Source organism: Lates calcarifer, linkage group LG16_LG22 (genome assembly GCF_001640805.2).
Source record: "Lates calcarifer isolate ASB-BC8 linkage group LG16_LG22, TLL_Latcal_v3, whole genome shotgun sequence".
Lineage (NCBI taxonomy): Eukaryota > Metazoa > Chordata > Actinopteri > Centropomidae > Lates > Lates calcarifer.
Genome location: NC_066848.1, coordinates 7,640,426 through 7,664,455, shown reverse-complemented (window position 1 = coordinate 7,664,455; position 24,030 = coordinate 7,640,426). Strand labels below are relative to the sequence as shown.

Below are 24,030 nucleotides of genomic sequence, written 5' to 3'. Positions count from 1 at the left end.
TTGTTTGTCGTTTCATTCCAACTCACCTATTGCTGCATTTGTCACTGTCGTCTTCAAAAACTGAGAGCAATTATTTGTCGGAAAGGTGTCTTTTTCAAGATCACAAGATATTTTGATGTCAGAAGAACAGCACAGGTGAAAGAAATTTCATTAACGATGTGGCTCAGTTCTGTTGAGCCAACATGTGAAATACCAGGGCACAGGGGCTGGCTCACCTAAATGGAAAGCACTCGTTAATCTTATTAATTTCACCTGGGCTTTTCCTGCTGTGACATACAAATGTCTGTTAATGTATGATTAAAGAATAAAGCCATTTTTTATGTTTGTAAAGCCTGTGCTTGCTTACTACTTTGACAAGTTGTTTCCATTTTTATTGAACAAATTCTCATGTAGAAGCAACATGGCTTTAACATCTTTGCATTAGACCAACAGGTTCTGGGCCACATGTATCTTTTGAAAAGGCAAATCAAAACATGTAAGAGGTTGAAATATATATTTTTTAAGAATTTAAGGGGATAGCGCATCTTTGTAAAACCAAATCATTCCATTATGCTAAAAAGTTTAATTGCATCTTTATCTTTCATGCCTTTACGGGCTTTTTCTATAAGTCAGAATTCATGAACATTGCATTAACAGAGCTTTCCTACAAGGCATGCCCAAAGGTCTGATCTGAAAAAGACCTATCACACGATGCACCAGCTTTCATTTACTAAAGCTCATTGTGACTCCTTTGGGGAGTTAATAGCTGTATTAGAAGCTACGGATAATTATGCAAACGTTTAACTAGATATATCCTGGTGATATAGAACAAAGCGTGTACGCTTTGCTGACACAGGACACACAGGCTCAGGTCACAACAGATGAGCAGCACCTCCCCTCTGTTTGAATGTGGTGTTGGAACTCAGCTGCATACCTAATATGGACTGGAATCTCAAGATATTAGAAAGCCGTTGAGATGTTCAACACAGTCACTGAACAGAGCAAGTCACTAAGCATCAACTGAACTCGTATTGCTGCCTTACTAGTTCTTCAAACATTTATTAACCTGGCTTCTTGTTAACTCAATATTATTGCCGCTTTTAGTAACCACAAATAAATAAAACCGTGTACTTTTCCTTAATTATTTTTAAACAATACGTATCGCAACAAGGCATTTTGTATCAAAGTGAATGCTGTTTTTTTTTTTTTTTTTTTTGCTTTATTACCAATTGCTCGTTAGCGGCATATTTATGGTTAAAAAAACCAGATATGTTTAGCTTATAAAACATTAGTAATGTGCTAATGTTGACAGTTGAGGAATACAAGTGTCATCTATCTTTTTGTCATGGTGAAATCTTTGCTGTGTTTTGTCACACAGATCCAGTTTTGACTGGTTTAATCTAGTCCTAGGAGCATGCGCACTCGGTGTAAACAGGAAGAACCGACTAAAACTAGGGCAAATCTACCATAAAGAGAAGAAAATGATCGGACAAAAACGAACGAACGTTTTGTTCTTCTTTAGATATTAATTAACACAAATTATGTCCCGTAACACCTGATAGCATTTTGGTTACGTCTTATAAGAGTCGTTTCTAAATTTTTGACAATTTTGATACACTCGCTAATAGCGTACGCTAGGTAACGTTAGACAAACAGTGACGCGATTTATTTCCTCCAGGTCTTGTTTGGCTCATTTTACTGCTTAACTGCATTCAAAAAACAACTCGGTGCTCTCTGAATTCGTCTGAGTTTGGTGTATTTGCATTGAGGGAAATCTTGAACAATGGTTCAGAAAGAAAAGACGCTGGAGGCGCCTCAAGTGGACGGTGAGCCGAGCCCCAGCCCAGTCTCCGGAGAGGCTTGTGCCGAGGCCCCTGGCCCAGTGGAGGAGTCCGGCATTGGTGTCGAGCCGACGGGCCACAGAAAATTTATAAGTGGAGTTGTGGAAGGTAATATCGAATATAATGTTGAAACTATTCCAATTTGACATTCGATCCAGCTGTGGTCTGCATACAGCCATAAATTAGGCATCAAAATGCTGCAGCAATCCTGCTTCCCGAGGGAGATGATTACTGGTATCAGCTGGAAATAGTCTAATGTACAAGTGCATAACACTTGGAAGTCGATTGTCAGAAATCAAACGTGTATTGTCTAATAACACAACGGTCCGTTAAACTAATAAATCATATATTACAAGCTTATTATCAATAATGTATGCATGTTGTAATTCAACCTTGTCACATTTCATTCACGGGCAGACTGTTAAGTTTTTATTTATTGTGGGCAGGTATTAACAGGTGATCAACAGCAATTCCATTGTTGATATAGGGTTCATTTTGATCGTCGTGAATCGAATAAAGATCCCAAACATTTCTAAGGCAAAGGATTGTTTGCATTTGTTGTCATAATTCAAACTGAATATTTTGTGTGGTTTGGCTTTTGGTCAGACTTAATAGGGAAACAAAGACATACGGTAGTTTTGGCCTTTAGTTAATGCGTTTAGGATGGCCATTTGTCATACTTTTGACGATTCCTAGACGAGGTGAAAACTTGGTAAATACAGAAAAACTGTGACTCAAAATAAGCAAAAATTGCATGCCAAGTGCAATCTCCAACCCAGCCCACACCTAGGGGGGAGTGTTAGGTGTAGCAGTAAAGCAGTTCAAAATGCACAGGGAACATTGTTGAGTGTCATTACTGCAGAATGCATGGACACTGAATGTATTGTTTACTGATGCAGGTTTCTATGGTCGACCATGGACAATGGAACAGAGGAAAGAGTTGTTCAGAAGGTATGGTGAATTATTTAAGCAGGCATGTTAATAACATTAATGACATTGTATCTAGATAATTTGTTGTTATACTGAGTTGCACAACCCTGAATTTAACAGGCAGCAGAAGTGGGGACTGAATACATACCTTTATGCACCCAAAGATGACTACAAACACAGAATGTTCTGGAGAGAGCTGTACTCTGTGGAAGAAGCAGGTGACTATTCAGAACAGATCTTGGGATCAGCTGTCTTGGGGCAAGAAACATTAATAATGCCTGGCTATCTGCTTTAGATATGTTGTTATAAAAGCACAATAATGTTTTCAGTGAGTGATTTTCCTCCAACTGTCTTCTAGAGCAACTCATGACTTTAATTGGTGCCGCTAAGGAGCATGGGATAGAGTTCATCTATGCCATTTCCCCTGGACTGGATATCACCTTCTCCAATCAGAAAGAGGTTTCTGCACTCAAAAGGAAACTTGATCAGGTATTGCAACATTTCATATGACAGCAGTGTGAACAGTACTCTTCATACATACCTTCAAGAGTTCTGTACGTCTTTCTGTCTGTGTTCATTTCAAACCTCTTGTCTTCCCCCCTCAGGTTTCTCACTTTGGCTGCAAGTCATTTGCCTTACTTTTTGATGATATTGACCACAACATGTGCCCTGCTGACAAAGAGGTGTTCAGCTCTTTTGCACACGCTCAGGTTTCCATTACCAACGAAATCTACCAGTACCTGGGAGAGCCTGAAACCTTCCTCTTCTGTCCCACAGGTACTTCAGTTCTGTGTGTGAATCCTTTGCACATTTTACACAATCGTTTGATCCACTTGTTTATTCATTATTTGGTTTTTGTGCTTTTAAAAACAGAGTACTGTGGAACTTTCTGCTACCCAAGTGTCTCTCAATCCCCCTACCTCCACACAGTGGGAGAGAAGCTCCTGCCTGGCATTGATGTGTTATGGACAGGTGAGTCTAACACAGTGTAACGCCATTACCATTGCTAAGCATACAGTCATACATGTCAGAGTAGTAGATAAAATGATTAACTGTGCCATAATTTCTTTTCTGCAGGCCCCAAGGTTGTGTCCAAAGATATTACAGTGGAATCAATTGAGGAGGTGTCAAAAATCCTAAAAAGAGCCCCTGTGATCTGGGACAACATTCACGCCAATGATTATGACCAGAAGAGGCTTTTCTTAGGTCCATACAAGGGCCGCTCCACAGAGCTTATCCCCAGACTGAAGGGTGTCCTCACCAACCCAAACTGCGAGTTTGAGTCCAACTTTGTTGCAATCCACACTCTGGCCACGTGGTACAAGTCTAATATGAATGGGGTGCGCAAGGATGTGGTCATGAGTGAGTACAATCCTCAAATTTACTCATTTGTAATGTTCAGGTGTGAGTACAGTGTGATTTCTCTGTATTATACACTGCCATGTCATAACAGGATGCAGGTCATTCATCATTGCTGTTTTCTCTGTGTTTAATTCTCCATCTTGCCCTTTACCAGCGGACGGTGAGGACAGCACAGTGTCCATCCAGATCAAGTTAGAGAATGAGGGCAGTGATGAAGAACTGGAGACAGATATGCTCTACAGCCCACAGCTTGCTCTAAAACTGGCTCTCACAGAATGGCTTGGAGAATTTGGTGTGCCTCATCAATACAACAGTACGCACAGTCCCATTATTATATCATACCTCTATGCTAATGTTTTTTCCAGCTGAATGCTCATGACATTGGCATTGATAGCTTTAAATTTTTTTTTTTTTAGTCAGACTAAACAGTGCAGTGAAACTATATTCTTGTCTTGCAGGCCGACAGGTGCCTCAGAGTGGTGCCAAAAGCACAGCCATAGACGTGTCATCCATGGCCGCTCCCTCTCTCTGCTCCTCCACAACAGTCACAACTGTGTTCCAGCAGCCCATCATGTCTCCAGCCATGCCGCCTCTCTGTCTGGATCCACTCTCACACCCCATGGCAAAAAGACCTCAAGAGGTAGAGGAGGTAAGGTTCACTGTTACTATCAGACAAAAGTGTCATACTTGAATGACCCAAATGAGTATTGCATGCTTCCTGTAGGAATCAGGTTTTATATTAATGTGAATATATTGTCATTTATACAGTTAAAATTACTTATTAGGCCCTTGACCAACTAAACAACTAATTAATGACTTTTGTTTATTGGAGAGGAGAGCATCTGTTTATAATTTGAGAAGTAATTTTGTGTTGCACCTGTACAGGTGGAGGTGGAAAAGAAGGATTCAGATGAGGAGCCCATGGAAATGGTGGTTGAGAAGCAGGATGAGCCAGAGCCAGAAGCTGAAGCTGACCCAGAGGAAAAGCATGTTGGTCCTATCTTAGCTGACAAGATGGCTGAGGACCTGAAGCCCATGGATACAGACAAGGAGAGTCTGGCCGAGTCAAAGTCCCCTGAAGAGTCTCTCCAGGAGGACTCTGGAAGTGATATCGCCCCTATGCAGACAGATGATCAGCTCAAACAGATGCCGCAAACATTTGTGAGCTTCTTTTTTCCTCTTTATGTCTGAAATTGAAGATAAACATAACTTTTCCCTGCTAAGTTACATTAATACTTGTTTGTGTCCTCAGGACGTGTTTGTGCCTGGGCCCAATGAGAAGCCCTTGTTCACAGCAGAGCCCCTCACACTCGAGGACCTGAGCTTGCTGGCAGAGCTCTTCTACCTGCCTTACGAACACGGACCCAAGGCCATGCAGATGTTGAAGGAGTTCAATTGGCTACGGGCCAACAGCAGCGTCGTCAGTGTCAACTGCAAGAGAAAGGAAACTGAGAAGGTGTGTTGATACATTGAAATTAACACTGATTAAGAGCTGAGAGTGAAAGGTCTATCTGAGAAAACTAGTTCATCATTAACTGAACTTGCTTGTGATAGTGTTGGTTGCTGAAAACAAAATGGTGGATGTGTACTACCCATACTGCCCATTGGGTGGTGTGGTTATGACAGACTTGCACCGTAGTGTACTGTGTTCTGTGCTTCCCTTATTAAACCAACAGTCTTTTCTCAGAAGACCCTTTTGCTTGTCACAACCAGAAAAGTTCAGATGTAAATAATAAAATTACTGATGTCAGAATTATTGTGGTTTACTGGGACACTAAAACAGAACCAATGTTAAAAATAACACTTGCAAATGACAAGTCAAAATGTCTACTGTGCAGAAAGGCCTGTCTTTTCTTGACATAATTTGCTCATATGTCTAATCACTTTGTGGCAGGTGGCAGAATGGCAATCAAGGGCAGAGAAGTTTGAGGAGATGTGCTGCTCAGTCATCCATATGTTCACACGGCTGTCCAATTCAGCCAACCGCACCATCCTCTACGACCTCTACCCCTACATCTGGGATATCAAGAGCATCATTTCTATGGTCAAGTCTTTTGTCCAGTGGCTAGGTATGTATGAGGGGAACCATAAGGTGCTTTCTCTTGGAGCGCAATAGCATAGCAGTAGTCTGATCAAGTCTGGTAAATCTGACTTTGGCAGTTTTCAGAACACATTTATGCACACACACAAAAATAAATCAGATTATACAAAGAAAAATCACTTTTATGATTGATTATTTACCTGAATGGATTATGTTGCAGTCCAGTGCTTTGTAGTTTAGGGAGACAAATTTATATCATATCACATCTCACACAGTCTGCTTAATAGATGGTAGTATTAGAGAATTAGAGAATTAACTCTTAGAGAATTACGGCTCTTAGAGATCTTGGCCGTCACCTGTATACAAGGTGAGAATCAGAGTAGTGGCTAATACCTTAGCACATATCAGGCCAGATGCATCACGTCATAATAGTTACAATTGTATGAATTGCTCTTGTTTCACACATGTTGATTGTTTTCTTTTTTTTTTTTTCTTTTGTCTGACTGAATGCCGCTTGCACTGCTAGCATCGTCCTGATTTATTCCATATCAAGCTGCTCCATCTTGGTGATATCTAAACTGGGTCTCTGTGGCAAACGTCCCAGCAGGGTTACTGCTGCTTGCTGTGTATCCAGTAACATCACTGCTGCATTCCCACACAGACACACTTGCTTCCATCTCTCTGTCTGTGGGGATGGGCGCCAGGGGGACGTCCCCCATCCCCCCCTCCCCCTCCTCCATGCCCTAGCGCGCACGCGAGCTTGGAGAGCAAGTTGACTGACTGACTGTGGAAGGCCATTCTGGTGCATAAACTCAATCAGAAATGTCTGAATTTGTCTGGTTTTTCAGGAAGATTTGAGTTGTTGCTAAAATGAGGCTGGATTTTAATCCTCTGAATAATTTGCTCAGTCTGTATCAGGGTGGGATCCATCCCCTTGTACAAGCAAGGATACTCTTTCTGTCGCTCTCTTGCTTTCTCTCTCTCTCTCTCCCATCTTCTCCCTGTCCCTTCTCCTCCCACTTTCTGTCATTCCTTTAGATGGCGCACTGTGATACAGTTTGAGTGACATTCAGCCTTGTGAGAAAACATCTCCATCTTTTTTGGAGTGTTCATTTGAATAGTCTGAAGCACCAGCATGGCCTGTAGGTTACTCCCTGTAACCCAGTTTCATTCACAGGTTTCTGTCCTATCCGGCTATATGGTAAAGCTGAGGACTCTAGCCCACAGTACACAGCAGGCAGCATACCCGCACTGGCAAAACCACATCAAAAATCAACATTATTGACTTAATGCATCATTAAATAATGGTAACCATTCTAGCAACATTGTGGAAATCGAGTGTATAAATATAGTTATCTTTGAGTATTCTTCTTAATAGCTGCAGTGGTGTTAAGTGCCTAACTGCTGACTTCTGCTGTTGCTATTAGCATGTTTTTACACCAGTCCCTGTGTTTTCCCCTTTAATAGAAGCTGTGCAGCCGGCACTTAGTCACAACCTCCCTGGTTATTGTATTGAACACTTACTAATAACTATTTTCTACTGTTTTCTCCCTTCACTGTGTACAGATGGAAGAATCCACAGTACAAGTTTCTACTGCTATTGGATCGACAGTGGCCGATGTATGCACAGTGCAGGCGTTGTCTCTTTCTTTTGTTCATGTTTAAAATGGACTTATGTAATTTTTTCTTTAAACTAGATCTGTAAATTTAAAAGATTAATTTGGAGGAAAGGAAGCAGCCCTCCGGATGAAGTCACATTTTGGGCAGCGATTTAGCTTTGAATCCTAAGTGTTAACTCCCAAATTTCTCTCTTTGGCAGCTTCTCTCTAACTTGTGTTTTTTGTTTCTGTCAGTAGGCCTATAGAAATGGCTCAGACCAGCCTGATGCACCTACTCAAGGGAATTTACACTTGGCTTTGAAATTTAACCATGGCACACGATCCTCATCCTGACTCAGGGATATGTTTCTGACTGTGTAGTTACCATCAGTGTGTTCACATGCACGTTGGTTGGACCATGCAAGAGCAAGAGTTGCATGTTTTCTGCAGAACTGTGATTGTGTTAAGACAATGCAGTCTGAATAGATAATTCAGGTGGGAGTAACCACTGAAAGGATCATCCTTTAGTCTGTTTTGTGGTTTTTAATTTGGGGTAAGCGAGTTCAGAGTTCCTTCCCGTGGGTGCATCTGCGTGCTGTGTTGTGTCAGCTCGTCAGAGGAGTTGTTTTAGGTATCAGGGTGAGGTTCATATGTAAAGGCAGTGTTAGGTGTCCTGCCCGCGCGCTGCATTTGTCTGGTCACATGACAGGGCTCCTTGTCCACCAGGCAGCAACACAAACTCTAAAAGCCCTGAGTGCTTTAGGTATATACTTTTTATGCTTTGTCCCTGCTATCTTTTTCATCTTGTCTGACTATGGCTTTTTTAATAGAAAGCTGAGAAGCCCTTTAACATGGGGAACGCTCACACTACCTCTCCCTCTCGTTCTGTCTCCCTGGTTTGATGACTCATGCTACCCAGTCATGTGACGAGGCAGATAAGATGAGAATGTGACTTCACACGGGGTGCTAAGATCAGTGGGGTGACGGCAGCTGAAGCTTACTTTTGTAGTCCATAGGAAGTGTGGGTTTAGGTTCTGAAGGTCAGTATAATATTTATGAAGTCTGTCAGACTTTTCAAATGAGTACGATCCTTACTCAAACACCACGGGGGCTGAACTGTACTAGATTGTGCTCTCTCTTCAGTTTCTGGAGAGTGTACGTTCCACTGCATGAAAGAACTTATTTCTAAAGACATGCATACCATGTAACGTGCAGTTTGACGTTGTATTGACACAGAGAGCGTTTTTTTGTTTGTTTCTGTTTTCTGAATAATGGACCTGATTCCTTCTTGCAAACACGTAAGCTTTAGTTGCTTGAGCCCCATTTTATCATAAAATATTTCCTCTGAACATAATTAATCTATTCCAAATTAGGTCCTTTTTATGTTTTAATGATCAAACAAAATTAATTTATTTATATGGATTATGCTACTAGATACATATGACCCCTTCCTCCCCATCTCCCCACTCCCTTCATCTGTGTCAGAGAGCCCCATCCTGTGGTAACAATGTCCGCTTGGCTCTGCTCCTAACAGGGTGTCGTAGTCAGTCCTCAGCACAATTCCTTAGAGGAGACCAAGAGCCCTGGGCCTTTAGGGGAGGTCTAGCAGGAGAGTTCCAGGTATCTAATGCACTGAATTTACAGCAATCAAATGGAAAAAAAAGAGTGTTGTGAGCAAAGAAGACAATGGTAATATGTGCGCAGGTATGAAGGGCTTTGGTCTGTCGAAGGTGAGCTGATTGGAATGGGTCGGGCTTCATAACATCTTCATACAGGGGTTCCATCCCCTTCACTTGTTCTCCAAGGAAGTTCATGTCCTTGTTTTACTTTGGGATATTGTCAGTCTGCGTGAGGGGAATGGGTGACCTGAACCCCATCCTGACAAAATAGATCCCAGCCAGTGTTTGGCATGGCATTTTCTGATTGATTAATTTCAGTTTCTTTCAGCAACTGCCCAAGGAGATGCTGCTTTTCCCTGGCGCACGCAGCGCAAGCGAGCATGGCTAGGTTTTATTTTCATGACATCTCATTTCTTTGCAGGAAAGCACAGCGCACAAATTACCAAGCCAACCCTTTGCAAGCGCACGCTCAAGCATCGCAGCGCCAGCGAGTACGCAAGCATGTTCGCAATGGGAAAACTCCATGATCAAACACAGCTGTCCAGCCTCAAAGTAGCACCTCCATCCTTGGAGAGTGGCAAGACTCAAAACGGCAACTGATATGCTATTGAATGACTCAGTTAGCCCACATTTAATTTGCCTCTTTGGTTTTTTTCATGGAGTTCTCTCTGTCTCTCTGCGCCAGCATCATTGTTTTTCTCAACAGGAGGGTCCTGCGCAGCGAAATATTGCGATGCCTCACAAAAGGGAAAGGAGCATCTCCTTCAGCCAGTGAAACCTTAGTCAGACCAAAATACCACCCTTGTTTTATTATATTTGGAAAGCAAATATGTATGTGCTTGTTGTGCTATGCTCCTTTAGCAAAAATGAGAAAGATGTGATGTTTGCTCTTGTTGTTCACTATCAGATCAACAAGGAACATCGGTTTATATATTTATGATTTTTATTCTTTAAATATTTGTCATTCTAGAGTACTTTGCTCTTTTCTATAGTTCCTTTTGGTCTGATAGTGGTTCAGCTGCAGCAAATGCACAATGAGGCAGTGAGCCAAAGCAGCACACCGCCTGGTCTCAGTGAAACTGAACCTGTTTCTTTTGATACCCACAGAGATTGTTGCCAATAGATGGGGCAAATGATCTTTTCTACCAACCTCCACCTTCAATGCCAACCTCCAAAATCTATTCCATAAGGCCATACTTTCCCAAAGATGAGGTAAGATGTTTGTGTATTTGACCATGCCCTTGTGCACCTTAATTTTAGCAGCACTCAGGTATTTCATCTTTAAGTACCAACATTTACTAAGCATTAATAATGTTTAGAAATGTATAGTTGCAGAAATTATGTTGGCCAGTTGCAATTATTCCCAGCAGACCTGGCCTAGTTTAAGATAGAAATGCTTTGCGCCCCCATGCTATCCTCAACTGCGCAACTGTATCAGCAAATATATGTGCTGAATGTAAAAGCAGTTTCAAAATTTCTTTATGCACATTGAGTTTCTGTGTTGCATTTTCTAGGTTACCATAGCCTTCATTACTGATTATTCTGGGTGTGTCAAATCATCCACCACAATAACTGCTGTATGGTTTCTTCTTTTCAGGTTGCCGTTTATAAAATCTGTAAAGAAATGTACTGTGAGGGAATGGAGGATATACCGTTCACTGATGACGATCCTGACCTCATAGGAGACAGGTAAAACATGCTGATGTATTTGTTTACAATCAGCCCAGACTAAAGACTGGACTGTGGTTTCTTCCCTGCAATGCAAATCAATATGGCTGACAAAATCCTCATTGTTTGTTCACAGGTTAGTGGGAGGTCTCCTGACGCTGAGTTCAGACTATGGGTTTGTGCTCGAGGATGATGAAGGGATCTGCGGTTACGCTCTCGGTACTGTGGATGTCAAGCCCTTTATCAAGAAATGCAAGTTGAGCTGGATTCCCTTCATGCAAGAGAAATACCACAAACCAGACTGCGAGAAGGACCTCACAGAGGCTGAGGTAGGATCTTCATCTCTCTTACTGTCATTAATCCATATCAGGTGGCATGCCATTGTGCCTCCTATTGTTGAACATTACGTTACCATCTGTGTCTGTCGTTCCTGCAGAAGATGATGCTGAGTTTTCACGAGGAGGAGGAGGGTCTTCCAGACTCTTTCCTCTCCAACTTCCCCTCTCTCATCAAGGTTGACATTCACGCCAAGGTCACTGACCCCAGTGTGGCCAAAAGCATGATGGGATGTCTTCTATCTTCTCTTAAGGCCAATGGTAGGTGGGAGCCATCTTCAGTTATTACAACAATGTTCATTGATAGTATTTGTACCAAAAACAGAAAGAATATATTATATCAGTATTATTAATAATTTTAGAATATTTAATGTGACCTAAAAAGAATAAATCAGTACATGCATTTCAACAAGTGTCGCTTCAGCTGTGTTTCTAAAACTGAAAACAGGCAGGCTCACTGATCTTATCTAGATGTACTGTGAAAATGAGACCAGAGTCCAAGACAACAAACACATTTCTGAGTTGAGTTTTCATAAGACATAGGTCATCCATGTAGTGGTAGAATGCATCTATTTGAGATGAGGACCTTATGTGTAGGCATTCTGTCATGATGTTGTTTTGCCTGTTGTATCCATTTAGAAAGTAATCTCCTTCTGTGACATAGCTCTTTATTACAGGTCTTGGACACAGTAGAAGATTATTGTCAGCTGAACACCATTTGGTCAAACAGGTTGTCAGGGGGTAATTTTAAGGATTTTTACTGACTTAGTTTTTGTCCTTCACTTTCAGGGTCCCATGGTGCATTCTGTAAGGTTCGTCAGACTGATAAGAGAATGTTGGACTTCTATAGTAAGCTGGGGTGCTTTGAAGTGGCCAAAATGGAAGGCTTTCCCAAAGATGTCATCATTATGGGACGCAGCCTATGAAGAAACATCCTGCTACAATAAAAGACAGAGGGAGCAAGTCAATACGGCTTAAACATGTTTGCTACCTTCATGAGAAACACTTCCATGATGATTTTATACTACATTACCATCTGGGCTAGCCCCGGGAGACCGCTTTTTAGGATTTGTGTACAGAAGCACAGCTGTCGCACACAGGTTCCCTGTGCTGCCCTTACATGCTACGGCTCTGTTGGGTTCAGCAGATCTGAAGCTGAAAGGCTGATGAGTGATCTGTAGTCAGTTGATTTGAGCCAACATGGAAGAGTGGCACTCCAGCATTGATTTCTGGGGTCCCACTACTCATATACCTCCAGGAGGCAGGAAGCGATAACTCCATAAGCCTTTTTCTGATTTAATCCTGTAGCCATTACATGGATATTGCCCACATGCCCTAACGCAAAGTGTCTGTATCTGAAATGGAGGCAGAGCTGTGAAATGAGGGCGACCTGTATCTCAGGTAGCGTCGCACTACCCCCATGTCCTGCTTTCCCAGCTTTGACGTAGAGAATAGCACAGCTGTCGACATAAGTAGGACACCTTTGTACAGGATGTGAGGTGCTATGTGAGAGTTTGCCTTTCATCATCACATCATGGTATTTACAGTTCCTCCACAATAGACTTGGAGAAAGAGGCCTTTTAAGTGGCATATTTCTTAGTGTGAAATGTAGAGTCTGCACACACGAAGGGTGGAAAATTGTAGCTTTTGGGGTTTGTGAAACCCTCGATAGAAAATCAGATCAGACCAGCAAAGTATTTGTTGAGACTGTTAAAGACTCAACCAGGGGAGCCCTTTGAATTTTCTTTCAAGTAGTAGTAGACATTTGGAAAGCAATAGAAAAGCTTCCACAAGTTTACAGATAGTACAGTTCTCAGCCTGTTTCTGTTCAGCGCTTTGCTTTTGGCCATTTGTTCTTTTTATTTTATTTCTTGATCTCACTTATTTCCCCTTTGAGCTATTGCCTTTTGGTTCATTGCCTTTGGATTTTAGGTTTATATTGCAGACCCCCAGTGTCTTTTGTATAAATGGCTGTCTAACACGTGTCAGATAAAACTAGAGAAGAGTGACTTTGGCCTTGTTGCTCAAATTCCAGAGAAAGAGCCTGACATTGACAGTCACATGTCTTAGTTTTGCCCCACCACATCCCAAACTCCAGCACAGACATCCTTCAGTAAACCTAAGCTGACAGACAGGGATAATATCACTGTCAGAGAAAGCTCAGACTAGTTCAGTCTAGTTATGTAAACTTATACATTTACTAAATGTTATGGAAGTTGAAAGTTTGTCTTTAATAAGTGTGTGTAAGTAGTTAAAACGTTTACTCATATGTGCAGTTCCTCTATGAAAGAATGAAAACGAACATTTTAATTTCCTGATAGCAGTACCCAGTGGGACCAAAATTCTGATATTCTCATCTGCTATAGAAAAACACTGAACTTACATGAGGTGAAATGATAAAGAATCCTTAAAAACACAAAAGCATTATGCTCCCACTGTTATAAAGCTGCTCAGTTCTTCATAACCACTAATTCAATACCTGACTTGTAAATTAGCAAGCAGCAGTTTCAGGTGTGCTGTGCTAGAGCGTCATTGGTAATCAAGAATAATCGGTTCACACCTGTCATCTGTCTTCCCTCCCTGCTTTATTTTCAGCATTGCACACTCTCTCAAATGAATGTCCTCTCAGCTGAGCCTGGGCGAGCACTCTGAGGATTGCCGAGGTTGTTAAATCCTGTCACCAAATGTCACCAAAGTGGCACCGACTCCCACATTGTTGAACTGTTGTTGTGGGGGTTTGAAAAAGGAAATTCTTAGGCCTTTTACTATGTGTCCGTTGAATGTTTGATATACTGACGCATTTCCCATTTGTTTTTGTAAATCTATATAGCTGATTTAAGAAAGCACTTTGACTATAGATAGGAGTGTTCTGTTGGTTACAATGAGGATCATCAGTTGCTCTTCAGTAGCTGCCTGCCAATGTGATGTTTTGATACTGTGTACATTCATAATGTGCATGAGGTGTATTGGATTTGCTGTGGCAGTCATTAGAATAACCTCATCTTATGCTACAAAGAGGAAGAAGCATGCCACTCACCTCTATGAGCATAATACTGTAGTATGTAGACAGTCTGTTAACACTGTCGAATCATAAAGTGTTATTATTTTGTATATCTTTATTAGGACTGTGGCTAGCACTTTTTTTTCTTTAAGGAAAACAAAATGCAGGCCTTGTTACAACGCCCTGTCCTGTACAGCCGTCCTACCCGGCTGGAGTGAACCTCACCAACAGAGCTGCTGTTTGTCTCCCAAGACAACAGCAGAATTTCCACACTTGTTTTAAATGGTTCATTTTGCAGTTTGCTGATGCTCAAGCTTTCTCCTCTGCCAACGGGGGTTTGATAGAAATGGGTTGTGACTGAGAGAAAGGGCTCCAATTGTACATTTTGATTATCTTAGTTTAGGAGGAGGGGAGGGAGGGTCATAAAAGTGTCAGTTTACCAATGTAAAATTTGTATGTAAAATACATAAGATTAAAAACTAATAAACAATAATAAGTTACTTTGTTGGTTTGTGTTTTTTGTGTCAGTTTACTGGTTGTTTTAATCTCTGTCCTGAGAGAAGCTTTGGTCTCTCTTTTGACAAATAAAAGGAAAGTTATGCCAGCTCACAGAAATATTAAACTGTCTCCATTACTAAATACACTGGAATAGGCATTGCTAGCAAAAAAACAGGCCTCAAGACTGATTTATCATTAATTTATCATTTATGTATCATGTGGAATAATCTATGAACAACTGCTTCTGTGCTTTTTAGCACTGATATACCAAGACATATTCCTTGTATGTGCCAACTTGGCAATAAAATCTGAAAGTCTTCTTCCTGGAGAGAGCTTGCTTGAGTAAAGGTAAAGGTTCCTGGACTAAAATTAGAAATGCTGAGAGGCAGTTGTTGAATTGAAATTAAATTTTAAAACTTTTTGTTGTTTTCCTAAGCAGCCACTCATCATTACAAAAACATTTTAAATATTTAAATATGCATTACACTACGTATTAGTCAAGAGTACCATATCAACATACTAGCTCATGTACTTTAAAAAAAAAAAAAAAAAACGCCAGAGTCGCACAGTGATGACGAGACAGACATGCTCATATTTGGCGACGCGCTTGTTATTTTTCGTGGAGAGCTCATTTAGCTGTAACGTGTTAACAGCAAGTCCAAAAAAATTATTCGCGCTTCGACAAAATGTCTTTCCACGACGACGAATCCTCGGACCTCGGACTGGCCGGTCAATCAAAGTTGGAGAGCTTCCTGTTCAGTAAGAGCGATTTAAATCCAGTTTATCAGTGCAGCTCTGTCGGCGCACACGTGGGTTTCCTCTGTGAATCTGCCTCGAGATATTTATTGTTAAAAAAAATTACCCCAAATTTTCTTAGCTATTATCCAGTGCGCTAACTTACATAAATGAGAAGAAACGGTAATATATTTATTCGTGGCTTTGGTTCCAGGCTGCGAGCTGTCCTCCAAAGTCCCTTTCTACACTTTCCAGGGAGATGAAGAGGAGGACCTGGAGCACTTCCTTGAGCTCAGAACAGTATGTACAGTTAGGGCAGAGATATGCTGTCATCACATTAGCAGGGGTTCAAAAGTCCCATATTTGTGTCCCATATTTGTAATATAGCACCAACTTAAACCCATCAATCAAATCATACTGTGATCTGACCAGCAGTGTGAGTAAATGATATCTAAATGAATCTCTGCAGGTTTGTCTGGGAGAAGATGCCAAGGAGGAGAGCAATGTGGTGGAGGTAACAGCCATGAACCACCAAGGAAAAACTATTTCAGTGCCCATTGCCAACCTTCACATCAGGTGTCTGCCCATGGTACGCTGTAGTGTTGTGAATAAATTCTAAAGACAAGCTTGTGAAGCTGACAGCAAAAGTTTGATTTCTCTTTACTTTTCTCTCCTCAGGTGAGTCTGGGAGAGTTTGAGCTGAAAGCCCCAGTGACCCTCCGGCTGAAGGCAGGGTCAGGACCAGTCACTGTCAGTGGGCTGCACCTTATTGGTAATACAATCCTCTTACCTATCGCTGTACTTTGTTAAACAACCAGTGGGCCACTGAGAATATCTCTGTTTTTCTACGTGATTCACAATAAGATAAAATTTTTATTAGTCAGTAAATAGGCTGTTAAAAAGAATAACTCTTAAATTCTCTGTATAACGCAAACCGCCAGTCTAATAACTCATGTCATTAAACAGTAATATGGGTTCTCTGCTTTCCAGCTGAGACAATCACTTAGCAACAACAGCCTCTCAAATGTGAGCGTATGCTGGTTTTCTTCGATTCACTGAATTCTTTATGTCAGCTCATGCTTTGAGGAGTTGTGAGGCTCATTTTTTACATTTTTCTTTTTTTATTGACCAATCAATAAATACAGAACATCATCTGCAGATTAATCGATAAAGGTGTGAATCATTACCTGAAGCCTTGCATTGATTCACATGAGGAATGAACACAATTACTAAGCAGCTAATGTGATGTGTTGCTGAGATTCTTGAGGTTCTGAAATATTTTGTTTGTTTATTTGGTTTTTCTTGAATTTGGCCCGATGAGATGAAAAATTAAATGTATCGTCGGGCAGTAAAATGCCTTTGTAAATGAAATCCAAGACCTTTGACATGTTTGAAATGCATGTCAAGTCCACATTTTTAAAAGTAGACTGTAACTTATTTCAAAACTCTGTGAAATATACACTTATCGGTACTGCAGGGAAAGCGCCATCAGCATGCTCTTACCACTGGTTGTAATGAGTGTGTGCAGCTGCATGTTTCAAACTGTGCATGGGGTCAATTGAGAGGGCAGATAAAGTGAAGCAACCTTTCCAGCCTTGTAATTAAATATAACACTGGGATTCAAATTAAGACAGAGGATTACCTGGGTCGCCCGGTAATCAGAAGGTCAGCGGTTCGATCCCTGGCTCCTCCAGTCTGTGGTGCTGAAGTATCCTTGGGCAAGATACTGAACCTCAAATTGCCCCAGATGGTGTACCATCAGTGTGTGACCATTTATTCACCTTATAACATTGTCTTCTCTTCCTGTGCAGCCTCACAGGTCGATGACTCTGATCTGTCTGATGAGGATGACGAGGACGACGATGAGGAGGAGGACGAAGAGGAAGAGATCACCCCCATTAAACCGGCAAAGAAGAAGCAGAAGCAGTAGGCGGAGAGGTCGCTGACAGGTTTTTTGGAATGCCTCGCTCGCTCGCTGACGCGTTTTAAGAAACACCACAGATTTTTGTACCAGACGGACACTTTTTGCAGAATTACTACTTCTTCCACACAGCCACGTGAATGCTTAGTGTGGTGGCAGCTAAACATGCTGTGGGAGGAAGGAACATCATGAGGGGCTCTGATGTTCTTGCCTCTCCTCTCAGTCTGAGCAGTGTATTTAACTGCGCTTAAGACATTCACTTACAGAAGAACTGTTTTTGCTATTACACAATGTTTTATACTGTATATGATACAGTCACCACCGATGACATGGATTCATTGAACCAGTGGTGGAAAACGTGTCTTTTGCCACCAGTGGATTCTAGTATTGTCTGATGATAGTGTTCTTGTTAAAGTTAAAACATTTTGTGTGATTGTGTGTGTACTCATCAGACAAGGAAGAAGGGTTTCCAGATGAATTGTGGTTTCAGCTGAATGGTGCAATCAGATGATTTACATACATACGTATTAAATGTTTTGCCAGAGTATCTCCATTTCCAGTTGTTTGTACTTCCAAAATCCAGTTTTTCTATGTGATGACAGTCATAAATGTGAAGATTTTGTACACCTAGTGAATGCATCAATTTGTTTTCATTTTGTCTCCCTTTTGAATTCCTATAAACAGTAATTTTTAGCCTGTTACATTAAAATATACAGTTTATGTATCTGCATGACTGCTTAAGTTTAGTGCCTTCTTTGAACCACACAGCACAGTAAGTAGGCTGTAAACATGTGGGACAGAAAGCCTGCATTGGGCTGAGGTCAGTTTATTTAATCGGTTCATGACCACAGCACTGTTCTTAAAGCCCCTGAAAACTCAAAAATTCAGTTCCAGGGTTTTTCAATTTAACATTTAACTATCCACAATTAAATAATCAAATTAAAATTTCAGAAAACACTAAAGCAAAATAACAGAAGCTGTTCTATCAGGCTGAGAATGCTGTGTTCTTGTTGGCCCCATTGCTCATACCAAATTAAAATGAAGAATAGAAGGGTATAAATACAGATATTTCTGCAAAAGAAAGTGCCTATTCATAAAAGTAACCGTTGCAGTGTAAAATTATTGGCCAAGCTGACTACAAACCACCAACAATGGATAACTCAATGGAGAAGCTGAAGGGTTGCCAGTAAATGGCCGTGATGTCAGTTAAAGCTTCATGTAGACGTGTCAGGTTACAGTCCGCATCATCTGCATACACATTACAATCCCATCTGCTCTGAACAAACATCAGCTGACATGTAAACACAATCTTCACAGGGCGGCTGTAAGCAGCAAGTCACTGTAGTGCATCATATCACTGGTTCATCTGCAGACCGTCAGTCTTTATTAGAGGTCCTTGTTGAAGTCGACACACTGCTTCTTCATTTTGACACTGAGGCACAATAGAGCTCCTTAACTCAGATTCCAATTCGAATATGACCGCGGAGCCAAAGGATGACAAAGACAGATCTTACACAGTACATATACTACACATTTGAAAGTGCTCTGCATAATAAAGAATTTATGTGGAGGATTAACTGTTTGCTGCAAATAATGACAAACGTTTTGTCCGTCTATCAGCTGCTGTTATATATACATACCATAACCATGGGATGATCAAGCAGGCTGCAGGCACCATTAAGATAAGGCTAGAGGAGATAAAGGGAAAGAGATGGGGGGGAAATCAGAAAAAGGAGAAGCAACACTACCTTCCCCAGCATATAAATGACAACATCTACTATGCTTGTTTAACCAGAGAGGCTCTGTCCACTTATATAACATCACCATTTTTACTTGCAGAGGTGCATGGAGGATCCTCTGAAACAGAAAAATATGAAAAAAAAAAAATTAAAATCCTCTTAAACACATTCAGTTCTATACACCTACAGCCTAATTCATACCTCTTCTATCTCTGCATAATGATGTGGAGTAAGGAAAAGTTGAGGGAGAGAATGATAAACAAGCATCGCTGAGCAGCATACATCCATAAGAGAGGGGGTAATGCTAACACAACTTTTGTCCTAACGACTTAGTCATTCCAGGTGCTGCCATGGTAACATGACAAATGACCACCTGTGATGGCAGCTCTCTGTTAACGAGGAGACAGGATTTGCACAAAGACAAGGAGGACACTTAAATGAATAATTTTGGGTGTTATGCTCTCACCTCTCACTATTGAGTGTCTCAGTTTGTTGCTTTGACTGTTGCTGTTGATGCCATCTCTCCTTCTCTCTCTTTCTCTTTCTCTCTCCCTCTCTCTCTTTCCCTGAGAGGTGATGATAAGGAGTTAGGAAACAAAAGAAGTAATAGCCTCAGATGACATCACGTTACCTGCTTTAGAGTTTGATGGTGCTTTCACAGATCATGAGGATACCTCAGGGTAGTGAGAGAAAGATTCATTGATTCATTACACACCACCAGAGTCAGAAAACCCTTCAAAGGGTCATGTGACAGATAGCAAATCAACGTGTTAACAATCCTCCAACTAGTTAATGTCACCTTGACTGGGAGCAGGTGCTGCTGCTTCTTATTTTCTGACTCATAAAGCACATCCAACTGGTGTGTGCTGAGTGGGAGTTTGTGAACCTTTACACCACTATTATTGGGTATACGGGTTTTATGGTACAGCGTCTGTGTGGCGCATTAAGTCCTCACCTTCGCATAGAGGTTACAGCTGTGTCCAGAGCAATACCTGTGTGTGTAGCATAAGCAACAACAGAGAGGAGCATTTTAAAAGAAATGTTACTGAAAATACATCAGATTGGTGTCTTCTGTGTACTGTACTCTTCTGTCAAACTCCACTAACGTTTGTGGGACAGTGGTATTCTCCTTTAACTTTGCTTTAAATTTGAGTCATTTTATGTTTATATGCACTTTAAACAAATCTATGTTTTTTAATTATACAGTCCACATGACCTTTTTACAGATCTAAATGAACATAAAATTCTCAAAACAGCTTGTGAAACATAGTTCAAGTCTATCTATCAACCATATGATGTGAATCTTACTTCATTATTTGCATATTTTCCTCACTATAATTATTTTCTTCTTTTTTTGCCACAGCACTTTTGGGTACAGACAAATTTCAATTTTATTTTTATCTGGAAAAAAGATGGCCTCATTAATTTCAGTACATTAAGAGAGGATTCAGAACTGCTGATCTGTGGGAGTTTTCGAGATGAGCACAGAGTACATGGATGACTGATTTTTCATTTTGGGCAGGACTTAAATACAATCGACCAGTGATTGGAAAATTCCATGCAGTGCCGTGAGCATAATCAAGTAACTATAAAAGAATCCAACTTCATCTTTGCCAGAGGTCGGCTCTTTATAAAAATGGATGATGCTGAGCCACTCATTCTTTGCTCTTTAAATAACAGAAAAGCTGTCCCCTGACCTGGTCCTTGGTGGCATTAGGCAGCAGGACAGTTGGACAGTCTGTGATATTGAAGTGTTTCAGTCAGCTCATAAATGTGTTCTGATCTCATCGGGGTGCGTCAGTGTCAAAGCAGCTTAGGTTCATCGTTAAGCCCACTGTAGGGGAAACTACGTTTAAAAAAAGGATAGATTTATGGCCTATCTGTAACTAATTTAGCCCTTTGTGGCCTTTACCAGGAAAAACAATCAGCAAGCAAAGACAGTGTTCACAGTCTACACATTTAGCAACACTGCTGTACAAAAAGTATTCTAGATTTGAACACAAAAATACTCAAAGTACATATTCTAACATTCTTGATAGTTGAAGAAATTCTTTCAGCATTTAACATTTGTACCGTGCATTTACTGTCTATTAATTCAGTTCATTTACAAGTGTTGGAGTCTCTCCAGTCAGCACAAGGGTTCCAGTAAGGAAGATGATTTTGGAAAGTACAGTTATTTCAAAAAGAAAGGGAAACATTGGCACCATACTAAACTCCAGAGAGGCAAAGCTGGGGATTTTCTGGTGCCTGTGCGATAAACTCTAGAAAGACAGTTGACTGGAGATTTTAGAAGTGTCCGTCTGTGATTACTGCTGCAACACGCCGCCTCTGAGCACTTTCAGACTTTGTGTTCAGTTTCTGTCGGTTTTATCTGGCCCAAAGCGACACAAAGGCTGGTCACCGCAGCAGACAACAGAAGCAGAAGTAGCTAATCATCACACAGGCATTTCTGTTCTACTTTTAAAAAGTGCCACTTTCTACTACAGCCTCCAGAGAAAGGCAGTGGAGTAAAAAGAAAATATATTCCTCTAAAAATGCTGTGGAAAGAAAGAATAAAGCTATTTGAGTAAAGATACTTCATTAGTCTCCACTTCTGACACTGGCATGTGTCACTCCAGTGTAGCCCAAAGTTACTATGGCAACAGCTGAAGCACGCCACTTTGTATTCTCACTGAAAAACTGATACAGCTGTTCTCCACTGAGGGACTCTGAAATGCCCTTTAATTTTGATCTGAAGTGCCTGCCATTTTCATATATATACAAACAGGTTTGCCACCACTACAGCTCACCTGCACACACCCTTCTCGTCTCTGCTAGTTTCACATATATACATGGTTTTAACGTGGCTGTTTCCCTTCAGCTGAGACTCGACAGAGGACTGGTTTATGTTACAATGATTTCCACAAGCAAAAAATAGACCTGGAGATCAATAAACATTGGCCATGGATCTTTGTCTTTGATGTTTGTGTGTGTGTGTGTGTGTGTGTGCGTGTGTGTACACTGTTATCCTGGATTGGAGTTTTGGCACAGATTTCAAAGGCCTTATCAGATGAAGGTTAGTATTCTGTGTGGTTGATGAATAGCTACTCTGTATGCATTACGCTGTATATGTCCATGTTCCTGTCAGTATTATTGGGAGGACTGGTAAAACTGTGTGTGTGTGTGTGTGTGTGTGTGTGTGTGTGTGTGTGTGTGTGTGTGTGTCCAGACCAATAACACTAACATCCACTCCTTTATTCCACAAACTATAATACTTCAGTGCTGCCATGTCATCCACCTCTCACATCCACTGCTGAACTGACGGGACAGTTACACAAGCTGCAAGCTGTGTAAATGTACTGGGACAATGTCAATAATATTCATCAAAGGCCTGAGTTATAGAGGGAAACTCCACCCACAAATACTCTTCAGCTGCTGTATATCAGCAGTGTGAGTTGGAGACTATCATTATTTTTAATAATTACTTTCTCCCACTCTTTTGGTTAGATTGACCCTGTTCGATTAATTAATCTTGGTGGAAAATCTCTTTCTGTCAGTAAAATCCAAGCTGTCAGGGTGGATTTCTCCTTTAAGATGTTACGGTTGTCTGCAAAACATCCTCTTTTCACCAAAACATCCTCTTTTAGCTTGTGCAGCGGTGGATCTGTGGCTGTGACGCGAATGTTGCAGAGCTATCACTGACGTCTCAGGATGCAAACATCAAACGTCATCAAATGTAAATATATAAATTTATTATATATATAATATAATGCTGCTCAAAAAATATTCAATAGTACCTCTAGCCACTGGCTAAAGCACACAAACAACAGCTGCACGACAGCTGACACTTCCCCATGCATTGAACACACACACACACACACACACACACACACACACACACACACACACACACACACACACACACACACACAAAAACAGGCTCACGTCCTGCTGCAGGCAGGGGCGTGTTGTACTCATATGTATACAGCTCCAACACACCTGCCACAACAGAGCACAGCTGTCAAGTGCATCACCCTTCACCCTATACGTAACCTCAATGAGCAGGCGCACACACACACTGAGCCTGCCTCTGTGCATATATGAGGAAACACATACTAACTGGCTGATTGTGCACTGACACATGAGCAGACATTCACTTGCACAACAGGATTCGACCCGCTCCATGCCTGCACACGAGGCAGAACAAACTAAACACACATGAAGATACACACCTTTTTTTAAGCTTAATATTTGTGCTAATACTAAGGTTGGTAAATGACAATGCTATTAAGACTATGATCTGCTGTAGCCATTAATTTCTTGTTCACTAAGAAATCTTGGGGAAAATACTGAGTTCAAATACTATTTAAAACTAAAATAAGGCACAATTCAGTTCTCTTTAACATTCAAATCCCCAATTTTGAAGTTTTCAAATGGCATGGCTGAAATATGCAGCTATAAATGAAATTATTTATGTGGATTAAATTAATGGTATGGCCTCCTTCAGAATATCTACTGTATGTTTTATTAATAACACACCCACAGAAGGAACGGTGCACAAGGGGAATGCTAATAGGCTTACACACACATACGCACACACAATAAATGTCAAATTGATGCCACACTGTAACTAAACCTCAGCTCCTCCTACTCCTCTGCCTCATGTATTTTCTGCTAAAGGGGGCTGGGAGATTTGGAAAGGAGATCAGAAATTTTACTATTCACACTCGTGAATTCAAGTAAAGAAAAAAAAACCCAGACTGGACCCGAGAAAAGGGAGAACA

General features: G+C 41.0%; 2 protein-coding genes across 3 annotated transcripts; both read left to right on the top strand.

The window, feature by feature from the left end:
- The first annotated feature begins 1,384 nt into the window (after nucleotides 1-1,384).
- On the top strand, nucleotides 1,385-14,874 carry oga (O-GlcNAcase). 2 transcript variants are annotated; one of them, XM_018684237.2, is made up of 19 exons: nucleotides 1,385-1,928; nucleotides 2,720-2,771; nucleotides 2,871-2,968; nucleotides 3,109-3,239; nucleotides 3,356-3,527; nucleotides 3,624-3,722; nucleotides 3,828-4,112; nucleotides 4,267-4,425; nucleotides 4,571-4,761; nucleotides 4,998-5,273; nucleotides 5,365-5,568; nucleotides 6,007-6,181; nucleotides 7,720-7,773; nucleotides 9,286-9,371; nucleotides 10,478-10,582; nucleotides 10,968-11,059; nucleotides 11,175-11,367; nucleotides 11,475-11,634; nucleotides 12,163-14,874. In XM_018684237.2, exons 1-19 carry the CDS (start codon nucleotides 1,763-1,765, stop codon nucleotides 12,297-12,299), a joined length of 2,835 nt encoding a protein of 944 aa, XP_018539753.1. In that variant the 5' UTR covers nucleotides 1,385-1,762; the 3' UTR covers nucleotides 12,300-14,874. The 2 variants fall into 2 exon arrangements, with proteins under 2 accessions (XP_018539753.1, XP_018539754.1); XM_018684238.2 differs by lacking the exon at nucleotides 7,720-7,773.
- Nucleotides 14,875-15,446: 572 nt separating this feature from the next.
- On the top strand, nucleotides 15,447-18,158 carry npm3 (nucleophosmin/nucleoplasmin, 3). Its single transcript, XM_018684268.2, has 5 exons — nucleotides 15,447-15,631; nucleotides 15,822-15,907; nucleotides 16,077-16,196; nucleotides 16,286-16,379; nucleotides 17,419-18,158. The coding sequence occupies exons 1-5, from the start codon at nucleotides 15,559-15,561 to the stop codon at nucleotides 17,535-17,537; spliced, it is 492 nt and encodes a 163-aa protein (XP_018539784.1). The 5' UTR covers nucleotides 15,447-15,558; the 3' UTR covers nucleotides 17,538-18,158.
- Nucleotides 18,159-24,030: the final 5,872 nt, after the last annotated feature.